The sequence below is a fragment of the Anser cygnoides genome, chromosome 3 (assembly GCF_040182565.1).
Source record: "Anser cygnoides isolate HZ-2024a breed goose chromosome 3, Taihu_goose_T2T_genome, whole genome shotgun sequence".
Lineage (NCBI taxonomy): Eukaryota > Metazoa > Chordata > Aves > Anseriformes > Anatidae > Anser > Anser cygnoides.
The window spans coordinates 83921529-83935472 of NC_089875.1; the positions used below are offsets into that span (position 1 = coordinate 83921529).

Below are 13944 nucleotides of genomic sequence, written 5' to 3' on the forward strand. Positions count from 1 at the left end.
AGCAGTTGTAGGCAGGGAGCCTTTTTATATTTCTGTGCTTGGTTGTTTTGCTTTTTAACAATTCCAGCAGTATCAGTAATAAGCTGTATCTTCTCGATTATGTGGGACTTTTTTTTTTTTTGCTTCATAACCAACAAGGATGAATCATATGATGCTTTTAAATGTTCTTTTTTTCCACATTTAGAAAAAAAAGTTTTGAAAATCATGTTCTGTTATGACCAATAAACAGTCAATTAATGACGTGGAAAAAAACATACACATTCTGGCATGTTCTTTGTGATGTGATAGTGCCTGTGTATTTTGTCTGGTACAGTTTTTTCAAAAGCCAATATAATGTTACAAATACCATGATTTGAGGGAGAAATCAGTAAACATAAAAGTAAATACCAACGTGGTTTAAGTGCAACTTTTCATTAAGTCACATTTCTCCTTTTATTTTCAGTCTTCAGAAAAATTCTGCTAGCTTGTCATTCCAACATGTGATCGTAGAACAGGTTTTTGTTGTTGTTTTATTTTGGTTGGTTTGTTTGGTGGTAGTGTGTTTTTTTTTTTGCCTCTGCTGGCTAGGACACACTAGATTCACTGGCATCAAAGAGCAGTGTGGCTGTGAAAGTGCAATTCATTAGGAGTTAAGGAAGCTTCCTGCTAGTTCATGTAGCTAGGTAATTATCTCTATTTGTACTTTTTATACCATGAGCTAGTGGGGACCAGGGGAGAAAGAACAATTAGAAAGAAAATTACTGGGTATTTTGCACAAATCAGGATGTGCGCTGAATGTTAAGCTAATGGAGTGAGCACATTAGCTCACTCCATTAGCTTAACGTGTGTGGAAACAATAGTCTCATATTAACAGGTTGCTCACAGCTGAATTGGAATAACTGAATTTTTGTTTTCATTAGGTCAACTTGTTTAAAAGAACATTAAATTGGTTTATTAGTTGTAAAGCTGTAAGTCAGTGATTTATACTAAAATAATCCTTCTTATTTCATAGAAATGCAGCGATTTGAGCAAAACATCCAAAACATTATCAAATGCATGACACTTACTAAAAATGTGAGAAAATTTCAGCTGAATGTTGCACTCAGGAGATGAAAAACTCTTATATATGAAAAATAAAACAATCCCTACTGTCAGACAGCAAACTTCTCCCATAAAGCTAACCACTTAGATTACATTTGGACATGTATAATTTAGGGGCATCTTTTGATTGTAAACAGAAGGCTGCAGCCCTTCAAAGAGGCTTTTAAATGCTGTGATGATGGCCCAAGTGGTAAGGGACATGCTCTTGTACACAGAAAACAAAAGTAGTTGCTGTCACAGAATGTATAACGTCTCATAAAACAGGAGAGTAGAATTGAATTCAGGCCTAGTGTGGAGCAGAGGAAACAGCAAGGCAGCATTGGCCAGTACAGTTAGCTGCCCCTAATCTAAACTTCATAAAATTTATTGTGAGATCTTTGAGCAAGAGAGATCTTGCTTTGTTTCATGTACTGAGAGCTTTTCCCGTATGTGACGTGCATAGAAAAGATCTTGGAAGGACTTGTTTGAAACCACCACTGTCCATTTATTTATTAGCCTTGCTTGTAAATCTGCAGGGGAGAGGTGATGCATAGGAGCTGAGCAAGTTATGAGGAACTGTGAAAGAGGAAGCAGGTGCTTTAGGCTTAATGCAGTGGTAGAGCTGAGAAAAAAACACAGATAAGCACCTCACCCACTGCTCACTCCCTGTCTTGGAATGCCAAACAAATAAGGAAATACTGGTTATTGAATTATCTCAGCAGTCTTGTCAGTCTTGGGTTTTAGGGAGGGATAAAGACGACTTTTAGTGGTGTAGACAAAGCAACTAGGTAGAAAAATGAACTTTGTAGCGACAGTTGTGGCTAGAATACTTGTAAAGATCCTTGCTAGACGTAAAGAAACTTCATCGGAAACTGCCTTAAGTCATAGGAGAGGAGAACTGGAAGTGGAAGAGAGCACACATGCATCATTAATATGAAAATGTTATCATTTGTGCTTTATTTATTTATTTTAATTATGTACCTGAAAGCTCCACAAGCCACACAGCAGACAATAGAAACTAGTGAATTCTGCAGACAGAGAGTTTTGTCTGCAGAAAGAAAGCCTTTTGTCTTTCACTAGGAGCCATGTTAGGCTATGCAGGTACATCATTGATAGTGGTATCATTATGTAGTTATATCACTGACAGACTTCAAGAAGGCTTCTCTTCCCACGTTAAAGGAACCTTGAAGTCTGGTGATGTAAAACATGGGAACATATCAAGAGCAGCAAGGCTCTGAATTGGAAATAGAGGCATTTAATCTGATGGGCAACTAACATTGCATGAAACTAGAGAACAACAAGGTTTCATTTCAATTCATGGCTTTGCATCCATGACCTAGGAATAATCATTTTTTAAAAGAGATTATTTCTGTCGTAACAATGCAAAATCGTGTTGCCACATATTTCAGCTGTTACAGTTTTCAGGTATTGACTGTCTTTGCAGGTCTTAATTCTGTTTGATGCTGTGCCAATAAATCACTACAATGGTGCTGTGTGTGTTAACAGCTAATTCTTATCTAACCTGAAGTGTTTTCTATTATGCACCAATTCTGTTCTTTAGACAGATAAAAGTCAAAATAGTCACTTTCAACATTTGTTCCAAATACTGAAGCTCATGGGCTACGACTGGGCTGAAAGGTACGTATTTATGAATTTTGGTTACGTACTTTTTTGGGTGGTGGAGGGGGGGGACAGTAGAAGAATGAGTATACGTACAGTGGAATTTCAGAGGAGGGCACTCTTGAAGAGTATCTCCTGATTATGCTCACCTACCGCCATGCTGTAGCACCTCATGTATACGTTTTGGATGAAACTAAGCTAAAGATCTGCTACAGGTGAGCACCTATTGAGCTGCAGAGTGCAAGCAGACTTTTGGCCTGTAAGACCCAACTAGTACTAGTTCAATGAGTTGGAAAAATAAGAAAACAAAACCCCCAGATTTGTGCGCAATGCGGGCTCAGGTCCTCAGCACCAACCATTTCATTCTGTAAGCCTACTCCCGCTTTCCTTGCAAGTGGCGATATCACCATGTGTTCAGGACGCAAAACCCAGTAGCCTTGCCTGCCACTCTTTGGGGTCTTTCGTAGCTGCTTGATATAAAAATGAGAGAAAGGAAAATAGTCATTCAGAGACTTTATGGCATGGCTTCTGGGATGTTGTATGATCACTTGTTAAAGTACTGCTTCGTGAAGTATGATATTTTAGGACTGATCTGAATCTGAGTTTGAATCATGCTCCAGGTCTGAAATATCTATTGCAGGGAAATATATCCCCACTGTTACTCATTTTGATTACCGACCTTGTTAGCAAGCTGAGCAAAGGTCAATAACGATCTGCAGACTAGATCATATTCCTCTCTGACAGACCGCATGTCTTCTGCAGTTAAATAAAGGATTTTAGCCTTCAGGAATATTAGCCTGCCTCCTTCCACAGTCCTTAAAGTTGCACTAAAATTACCTTAGGTTATGGATCCAGGATAATGCTTGGGATTAGTGTGAGCAGAAGCAGTGAATGTTTTATTATTAATGATGATTAATTACACTTTTAGTTTAATGTGGCCACAATAGAATTATTATGACTCCCTCTCTAATCTTATTAACAGGTTTGTGTTGCCACAGTAATTTGATCTGTCTACATCCTGCCTCTCATCAATTTATTGCGTTGAGCCTTCTGTACTAAAGCTAGTAGCAAGAGAGGTTCCCAAGAGCGCACAAATGAGCAGGTTATCATAGTTCTGCTCGTAATTTTCTCATTATATAATATGTATGAAGTTTTGGTTGCTGAAATGAGAGTTACTGATAATATCACCAAGCTTCCCACATTGGAACGCTATTTATTCAGCTGTTACTGCTGTTTCCTGGTCAGAACCCAGCTCTAAACAAACCCTGCAAACATTTCTGTTGATTAAAATGTAATTTTAGGTCCTGCTGCTTTTTAACACAGGTGCCAGCATGTGTCCTTTGGGCTAGTTCAAGGGATGAAGACGCGGAGAGGAGAAGTTATTTTCCTGGAAGATGTTTTAGATGAAGTTCGTTCGAGGATGTTACAAAACATGGCTTCTGCAAAAAGTTAGCTATTTCAGGTCTTATTCATTTCTTTTGATGTTCCTTGTTGATCAGAAAGTTGTCGTCTTTTTCTGTCTCTTACTTTCCCCTGAATCAGACTAATCATAGCGATATGCTCTGAGCTGTGTGCTTTTCCCATCTACCATAGCTCAAACAAACCAAAAAAAAAAAATAATCCTTTGTGACTCTGTGAACTTCCCTAAATTACAGATTTGCAAATCTTAACATTCAGAGAAATTATTTCATCATGCTCTTGCACTGGAGAGGATGTACTTGCCCTTGGGGGACAGCCATTGATTGCTTTTTCTGGAGGGGCAGACTAGTCAATAGTAGAGTTGGGGCTGGAGTTCAGGGAACAATAGATTTCATCCAAAGGATTTGTAACTCTGACAGTTTTCTCTGGCACGATTGACCGTACCTTGTCTGCAGCTACTGCCTTGTCATCCTCCCAGCCTCAGGACTGTTTCCGGAGTCCCCAGGAGGTCACAGGTCTGCAGCAGCCTGCTGGAGGGGACATTTGCCTGTACCTGAGGCTGTGGAGTTGTTTTCTCTGGAAGCAAATAATGATGCAAGCAGTTCCCAGGGAAATGCTGCCCCCCTCCTGTGCTTTCTAGAGTTGCATGCTAAATTGAATCAGTGATCAACTTAGTGCGCATCCTTTCTCTGCTTCTTCAGCTTTTGTAAACCAGGTAATTTCGCTTGAAGAGCAGACAAAGAGGAGGGAGGTGGGCAGAATGACAAAAGGGTGACCATCTATTGAAGTCAGTTTTACTGCAGAGAGGAACGGATCTCAGAGCTTCAGTTTAAAGGTCAGTATTACAGCTGAGTGCAAAGCCAGCTTATTTTTATGCCGGACTGAACTGACATGGCAGAGGTACAGCACGTGTTCCATTGCATAAGCAGTGAGCAGACGAACAGCCAAAGGAAGTGATGTGTTCAGATGGCACTGCAGCATTCCCCAGAGTTTATCCATTAGATCAGTTAGATTCTAAATCCTACCTGTGCTTGTGAAACTTTTTCCCTTTGTGTTTGAATTCCTGCCTTGCTTCCCCTTTCCTAAATTAGAAATCATAAATCCCTTACTCATAGCAATGCCTTCAGTGTTTGAAGAGTGGATGCACAGTGGAAGATATTACACATTTGCGTGTGGTATCAAGATGCCAGGCTGTCACTGAAAGATTACTGGGGCTGGGCATCTAACAACCAATGCTAGCTTTAAAAATCATGCCTATATGGAATTGAAGCTCGTTAGTTAAATACTCTTGTATAAACTTTCTTTGCTATTAGCTTCACACAGGTCTTCTGCTACTGAAGTTTCCATTACTGGCATCCTTTTTCTTTCTACTCATCTCAGTAACCCCGCTGTCCACAAAAATCTTCTCTCTAATGCCAGCTTCCTTGGCTGCACAACTCTGTCATAGATGGCTTTGTCTGACATTTCTTTGCCCCCACACTTTTAAAATTTAGTACTTTCTAAATTTTGTAAATGACAATGATATGAGTAGTGTGACCTTGTCAAAGTTCTCTCTGTTGGCTTTGCTGACCTGGCACGAAGAAATAGGAAAGCAAAAGACAGGAATCTAAGTGTATTAAAACTGTGCTGCAAAACTGATTCCACTTAAGTGGTGCTTTAAGATAACATCTCAGTTCTGCATCTTCAGCTGTTAGTGGGAGATCATCTGGGACAGCAAATCATAAGCTGAACTTGGCAAATTTAATAAACCACATATGCCACTATCAAAAATTGTACTTGTTCCTGGCTAAAGTGGAGCAGATTTGCCTTGTAAAGACTGCGAAAATCCTCCTTTCTATCCAGCAGAGACAAACTGGAAGAGGGGAGGAGGAGACTCTGACAGAGAGCATTGTGATCTGAGTTTAAAAATAGTTTTAGAAGGGTGATGTATATCAGAAGGATCACTTTTTCACTAGGCGAGGTTGTAAGTCCAAGCACAAGTCATTGATTTCCCTGAAGATCCAGCATTTGGAGTGCTGTTATGCAGGCGAGGTCACTGTGCTTCTGATGAACAGGAGCACCAGCTTGGCCCTGTGACCTTCCCTGTGAGAGGGGAAATGAAATTGGCCCTTCGGTGAATTTCTGTACGCAGCAGCGTACTGCTGAAGAATATTACCAAGTTGCAAAAAAGCTGGACACAGCTCTTAGACTCTTCCAGATGAATTAAGTTTTGTAACGATAGACATAAGTTCAGTGTATTTAATTAGAAGAGCTTTGGAGAGGCTCCTGTCATGTCTACTCAGGAAGAAGATTCCTTGTAGGAAAGTGGTTTTATTCAAAGAACTAATAACGTCCACTGAAAGAACATGAATTTAGATGAACTGCAATGAAAGTGTTATTCACACACCAGTTTTAGGCTTGTAACTTAGATGTCCCACATTGCCTTCACCCATCTGAGGTACTCAGTACCTTCTTCACCGTGCTTTTTTCTGTTGAGATGTGCTTTCAGGAAACCTAGGTCCCTGAGGCCAGAGGCAAAGTCTGAAGGAAGGAATACTTGCCCTTGGAGGAGGAAGATCAGGTTAAGGAGCATTTAAACAGACTGAACTGTGCACCATAAGTGAACAGGGGCCCGATGGGCTGCACCTGTGAGCGCTGAGGGAGCTGGCTGATGCCAGTCTGAATGAAATGATCTCTTGATCATCTCTGAAAGGTCTTCATGATCAGAAGAGCTTCCCAAGGACTAGAAGAAAGCAAAAGTCCATCCTGTCTTCAAGAAGGAGGATCCAGTTAACTACAGGCTTGTCAGCCTTACGTTAGTCCCTGGGGACAACTAATCCTGGAGTCCATTTTCAGAAGTATGAAGGAGAAAATGGTTATCAGAAGCAGTCAGCACGGATTTACAAAGGGAAAATTGTTTTTACCCAACGAGGTAGCCTTCTACAATGAAGTGACTTGGAGGATGAGGAGGGAGCACTGGGTGTTGTTCACCTTGACTTTAGTTAGACTTCTGACACTGCCTCCTGTAAGATCCTCATAGACAAGCTGATGAAGTTTGGGCTGGACAAACAGACAGTGAGATGGATTGAAAGCTGGCTGAATAGTCCCACCCAGAGGGTGGTTGTTCAGCTGGAGATCCATCGCTAGCGAGGTACCCCAGGGGCCAGTACTAGAGCCAGTACTGCTTAACTTCCTCATTAATGACCTGAATGATGGGACAGTGCACACTCGGCAAGTTTACAGACGATGCAGAACTGGAAATAGTGGCTGGCCACTCAGAGGGACATGGGCAGGCTGGAGGAAAGGGCAGAGAAGAAATTTGTGAAGTTCAGCAAAAGGAATTGTGAAGTTTGGCATCTGGGAAGGAACGACCTCAACCACCACCGCTCGCTGAGGGGGTTTTTCGGTGGTGCCCAGTGACAGAGAAGGAGCCAGTGGGCACAAACTGAAACACGGGAGGCTCCATCTGAACATCAGGAAACACCTCCCTACTGTGAGGGTGACTGGGTGCTGGAGCAGGTTGTCGAGAGGTTGTGCAGTCTGCATCTGGGAAGGTGCTTGAAACCTGTCTGGGCACAGCCCTGGCAGGCTGCTCTAGCTGGCCCTGCCTGAGCAGGGGAGTTGGACTGTGGACTAGACGGACTCTGGAGGTGCCTCCTAATCTAAGTGATTCTGTGATTGCATGTGCAGACAGCACTGGTCTCCTCCTGCGGCTTAAAGTGAAATTGGAGCACCCAGCTCAGGTTCTCTGAGTATAGCCAGTTTAGATGTCTACGGGGGAAGGCATGAATACTCCACAACTGTGCATCTGAGTGCTCTATTAGTCATTGGAACAATTTGTCTTTGACTATAGGATGGCCTTCCTATCGCTTGGAGTTTTTAAACAAAAGCTGAACGCCTCTGTCATTCTCTCCCTGGTTTTACAGATTGGCTGTTTGAATTACAAAGAGGAATTCAGTGTAGTCTAGACTGGTGTAATGAGCCAGCCTTAAAATCTGTATTAAACAGAGGAAGTGGGAAAAAGCATGTCTGAAACAGCTGTATCTTCAATTTGAAGAAAGATTTCTGTCTTGGATTTGCTGTATGCATCCTGACAATTTCTGTTTTGCTATCTCACAGTTCTAAAAGATCTCATGTTTTACTGACATCTCGAAGTCTGAGCAAGTCTTTATACTGTCAAGGACTTGAAATTTCTTTTTCTCTGTTCCTTTTCAGCAACCAAAGAGGTAGAAGACCCTATGGAGACAGCAGAGAAGGTTGGTCTCGCTGCACTAATAATTCAGGTGAGCCTGAGCTACTTCCAGACATGTTTGCATCTTCAGTGCAAAGCTATAAATTGAGATGGAGATCCATATTTGGGTAACGTTAAGTTACTGTTCCAGGACTTCCGAGGCCTTCTGTCATCTGATTATCAGTTTAGCTGGGATCGAGCTCTTCAAAGTCGTGGAGATACAGGCGTATTCTTGCAGTACACCCATGCCAGACTCCACAGGTAAGAGGAATATTTGTATACAGAAGTACAGTTTGACACTTACTTTAACCTTATTAACTAACCGCTTCATTAACAGTAGCGTTAAGTAGTAGTGTTAACTCCTTCCCTAAATAAGGCACATGTTCACTCTTTCAGCAGGGGTGTGAGTTTACAATAGCAATTGTCAGGACTTCCCAGAAGAGCAAGACAATTAAAATTAAATTTCCATCTCATTTCTATAGGGCTGAGCTAAACAATCCCTGTACTTTCACAGTTCTAGCTACAGCCTTTGTGTGTGGTTGGTGTCAGTGATGAAGAACGATGGCATGAGGATTAAGGGAACTCATGTGCAAACTGAAGTGCCAGTACTTATAAAATACACCAAGTTACACAACTTAAACTTTTTTTTTTTTTTTGGCCAGTCCCTTTTTAAACTTGTTGGTACCAAATGTCTAGCAAATTTTACATTTTTTTTATCTTGGATTGATTTCGTTCAGCTCAAATAAAAGATAACCTGTCCTTTCTTCTTCACAATACAAATTGCTGTTTTTCTTGTTCATCTTTGCTAACAAGGGTTTTTAATTCAGCCTTTGTTTTTGATTCTTACATTTTAGTTTAGAACAGATGCATGGGAATGAGCAGCTAACTGACGTTAATGCCTCGTGCTTGCAAGAGCCAGATGCCATCTCTGTTCTTCAGCATCTTCTCAGGTTTGTCCGGTTTTCTTGGCAAATACCAGTTCCCTTAAAATAAACGTTTTGATTTGCTGCCAGCCTGTTGAGGACACACAGATTGCACAGTCATAAGAGAAAAGTGGCTATTTTGGGCAACAGCTTGTCTGTTGGATCATAATGACTGCAACAGTAGCCTTCCAGGTAAGGCCAATGGTGTCTTACTTACCCAGTGAAATTGTATTTCACAGAAAAACCACGTGTTTTTTTCTTGGGCTTTATCAGGCTTGTGCATAGCTGCCCATCTTTTGTGTGAAAACTGACAGGGTTAATATATTTCAGGGTACTTTGCAGGGACTGCTGCATCCCAGGTGTGCATCCATTTTCAAATAGAGGTTGTTGCTCCACTGCAGGGCTCTTATTTTTAGAGAGCTTCAGGTCTGCTTGTTGTAAATGCCTTTGAGTTCATCCAAGTAGCATATGGAACCTGTATGAAACATCTGGGGCCTTTACTTCCAGCAGGAAGCTATATTTAGGCTATGCATTAGGCCAGGCAGTTGGTGGCTAACAAATTCACAGTTGAATATGTCGTGATTTCAGGAATAACAGTTATGATTGTCCTCCTTGTGAGTTGCCCAGAGTAGATTCTTCTTGAAAAGTTCCATGATAAACACGCCTGAGCTGTCAGAAGCCTGCCTCCCATGGCTCTGGTTCTGCTGTTTGAAAAACTACCAAACATTTGCCCTTAAAATGAGCTGGCCAGTTCTGAATATCATTAACTTTCCAGACCAATGAATAGAAGATTGAAGGCAGCATGTGTACCCCTGCAAGCAATTGATTTAATTAACTGATAAAATAATCAAACAAGTTGTGATAGGCCAATACTGAAATATCAGCTTCATGGAGCAACAAGATTGCTATCAGAAGAAGGGCTCTTTATTTGATACCAACTTTGTTGTTTCAGGAAGCTTTGTGAATAGCTTTTTGGTATTTTTTTTGAAATTAATATTAATTTTGGTATACCTTTTGTCACTGCCTCCAAGGAGCCAGCAGCTGCTGGGACCGTAACTGTGACAACGCACAGGTTCCCCTGATTTTGTCTCACCTCTGTTGCAAAGGGTATAAAGACAGCAACCTTCCCTGCTTGAACTGTAGCCACCTGCGGCACGCCGGCCAGGGTGAGCCTCTGAATGCACACAAGAAGAGATGTTTGTCTAACTTCCCCACAAAGGGATGGGCAGCACTCCCTCCCTCGTGCTATTGCTCTTACACGAGCCTTCGTTACCAGAGCTCGCTCCACAGTTCCCCTAAAACTGTCTGTTAAAGGAAGAAGATCCCAGGAAGGTCAGCGTGGCCATGATGGTGGGGATGGGCTTGGAAGCTAAGCAAAGACCAGGAGGTCCACTCCCCACTTGGAAATCTGTTCAGCCTGAGAGGTCTGGGTAACTTGCTAGGTGTTGTGAAAAACTGTTTGTGAAAAGGCACGAGCAGACAGCAGAACCCATGAAATAAAACCATGGGTCTCCGTGAATCTGCTTGTATTTTCCAGTTGAATACTGTCTTACATAAGTCTGTTTTATTCCAGGATTATGTAAACCCACTTTGTTTTTGTCTTTTCTAATGTTACAAAATTCCCTTTAGCAACTTAAAATTCTAAGCTGCATTTATTAAAGGCAGCATCTAAGGGACTATTTTGTCTGCCTTGGTTATTTAATACATGTTTTTGCTCCTAGGAACTTACAATTACTGTTGAAATGTAAAACCAGACATAATGTTCCAGGAGCAAATATAGCTTTTGTGTTCTCTTCGCTATCGTGTGCCTCTCTGAGCTCTGCAGTCTACAGTGTTTGCATGACGAGGAGCAGAAGCAATCTCTTTCCAACAAGAAGTGATTGAGTGCTAATTACATGGCTTAGGTCTGGTTCAGAAGACTATTTCTGTCAATTCTGCAGTTGTGTTTGTTCTGATTTCAGCAAGTCTGATGAGCCTTATATCTGAGGACACTTTACCACTTTTACACCAAGCGGTTGTTTTCTTTCTTCACAGGTATGATGAGGTCCTGTATAGATCTTCTCAGGATCTGCAACCCAAGCACATAGTCAGCTACCTCCTCACACTTTGGTAAGGCGATTGCTGATACCGGCATCCTCCTCCAGTAGGGACAGGCAGTGCCTGTCTTCCCAAGCTGGCTTTGCAGCCCTAAATCTGCACTGCTTTGAAGAGAAAAATTGTGGGAAGATGTAAATTGGTGGGACCTCTCTGGAGCAGAAAAAATATAAAGTAGGATAGCAAATGATAGCATAAGTAGTGGAGATGAAGGTTGGAACCAGGAAAAAAGGAGTCAGGATCCTCCTGAGGAACTGACTGCTTTCAAGACGAATCCTTTGACTGTAACCCAGTGCCTGAAACCAAAATCATAACAGACTAACCGCGTCTCTAAGAGGAGATTTGAGCTGATAACATGCTCTCAAATCTCAAAATTTTAGCTAGGTTGTCCAAAAACCTTTTAGCCACTGATCTCAGCCTATGTGTTGAGATGGAAAAAGCATGTTAGGGCTCGAAGTCAAACTGGGCATGCAGCCTCTGTAGGGAGGGTCCCCCCAGGGACCTGTGTCAGGACACTGAAGCTCTGGAGTAGACTTGCTGGAGGAAGCTGTACAGTCTGTGTACGGGGAAGGCTTTAACAAGTCAGAAAAAACTGTGTAAGGCTTTATGCACCTTGGCAGTGACAGGCTGCGTGGCTCTCAAAGATCTTTCCAGATCTGCTTTGTTGGGGTCTGGGGGAGAGGCTGATATTTTTACAAGCACCAAGCTGTTGATGGTATGCCCGGACAACACGCAGGCTCCAGAAAGCCATGACCTCCCTCAGCCAGGTGAGAAAGGCTGTAGAAAATAACACTGTGGCATGCTGCTGTGGTGGCTTTTCCAGTCCTGCTGCTTTCTGTAGCCTGTAGCACCGCTCTTGTAGAGCGATTTGCTCGATTTGCTCCTTCTCACCACCTTTTCCGTTTCAGCCATCTTGCAGCTGTGGCGCATAAAACCCTTCCCGTGAAAGGCAGCGCACCTGAACTCGCCCAGGTATGGCACGGCGCTGTTACGGTGCTGTTACGGGGCAGGAGCATGCGTAGGGCGTTTGGAAGGGCGACCTGCTGGGGCTTTGCCAGGAGTTGCAGAACGTGCCCCCGCAGGCTAATGAGCCAGCAGGCAGGCGGTCCCGCAGGGCGACACCATGCCAGGAGGGCAGGAGCTGCTGCTCGTGGCTCTGCCTCATCTTCCTGGCACACAACACCATAAGGAAAACTGCTCCAAACAAAAACAAGCCCCCCCCCCCTTTCCTCTCATCACCCTTCCTTCTAACTTTTAAAGGAAATATTTAAGTCTGTAACTTGCTGGTTAATTTCTGACAGTTTTCCTTTAGTGGCTATGTGGGAAGACAGAGAATTAGGAGATAACTGAATTTCTCTCCTCCCTCCTGCCACCTACGTAGCCCAAGTTGTCTAAATTGCCATTCTGGCTAAAGCAGCAAGGCTGACAGCTGTTGATATGCGTTCCAAATTGACGCAAATTATTTGCTACTAATCTCCCAGGCAATGTTTGACCCTTTAACTGCTCCATAAATGCTATAATTGCACTGCCTTTATGTTCTTTCATCTATTTCAAAAGCAGGTACCAATCTGATTTTGGCAAGAAGTCATAGTTAAACGTAGAGCTGTGGTGTGGGGGAGAGACAGTGCTGTGGACTTGATGAAGCTCCATGCTGTAGCTGAGCTTAGTTGCTGTAGGTATTCCTGCCTTTGAGGATGGTTCCATGCATTCTTGTAGAAAACAAAGACAACTCAAGCTACAAGGAGCATTACAGTTCCTTATCCTGTAAAAAAAACACCTTCCTATCTTAGAGTGATAGTTTTCAAAAGCTACTTTTTTGCAGTGAGCCCTTCCCAACCAGCCAGTCATAGAACTGACAAGTGAGAGTGAAATTTTCAGAGCAGCCTAGAGTCGAGTTCCCTGACAGCCTCCAATCCATGCCTAGTGAGAGGAGGGATTTTAGCAGCATTCTTGGCCTCTAACAGCCTGTGCTGCCACCGTGGTGCACGGATGGTTTTTACTTTTCAGTAGTTGCTGGCTGTTTTGTGAGCATCCCCTCTGGTTGCTGCCATGAGGCTGTGGGTTTTCTTTTGCTGCGTTTTTTTATGTATGAATGCCACTATTAGTCTGGGCTGGGCCCCTCTTCCCAGCTTCCCTTTGCAGACCCGAAAGCGTCCCTTTGACGCTGGAAGGGCCACCGACAGCCGGTGTGAATGCTGCCGCTTCACACCGGGGTGTTACTGAGTGTGCGTGTGTCAGAATCCCAAGGCTGCGCGTGGGGACAGAGGCTGCACACGGTGTTCTCACCTCTAACAGGCTGCTCCTCGCTGCTACAGCCTGTTCTGCAGCAGCACCGTAAGCTGACCCCTACTCTTGTTTTCCAGGCAAGGCTCAGTCTCTTTCGAGCTGCACGCTCTGTTCTAGCCAGCGGGATGAAACTTCTTGGCATTACCCCCGTAACGCGGATGTAACAGCTGTATGCGATGGCAGATCTCCTAGTAAAAAGGTATTTTTCAAGAGACTGTAAATACTCTCCTGTCAGTCATTGTTAATGCATTCTGTAAACTCTGCTCTTGAAGGTTTTTAGTGCAGAAGAGCATGTATGGCACAGCCAGGTGGGGGTGCCACGGCTGCCATAGT

General features: G+C 43.0%; 1 protein-coding gene across 8 annotated transcripts in view; it reads left to right on the plus strand.

Annotated features, from left to right (window-relative positions):
• The window catches only part of RARS2 (arginyl-tRNA synthetase 2, mitochondrial), a 55558-nt gene that overhangs the window by 23513 nt on the left and 18101 nt on the right, over positions 1 to 13944 (plus strand). For 6 of the 8 annotated variants that reach the window (XM_066994553.1, XM_066994554.1, XM_048079820.2 and 3 more), the window contains 8 exons: positions 2621 to 2697; positions 4003 to 4127; positions 8293 to 8360; positions 8460 to 8569; positions 9163 to 9258; positions 11266 to 11340; positions 12234 to 12297; positions 13689 to 13810. In XM_066994553.1, coding sequence (XP_066850654.1) covers positions 2621 to 2697; positions 4003 to 4127; positions 8293 to 8360; positions 8460 to 8569; positions 9163 to 9258; positions 11266 to 11340; positions 12234 to 12297; positions 13689 to 13775 — 702 coding nt within the window. In that variant the 3' untranslated portion in view covers positions 13776 to 13810. Of the gene's footprint in view, positions 1 to 2620; positions 2698 to 4002; positions 4128 to 8292; positions 8361 to 8459; positions 8570 to 9162; positions 9259 to 11265; positions 11341 to 12233; positions 12298 to 12882; positions 12998 to 13688; positions 13811 to 13944 lie in introns of all 8 variants that reach the window. The other 2 variants (XR_010830469.1, XR_010830470.1) reach the window with 2 other exon arrangements.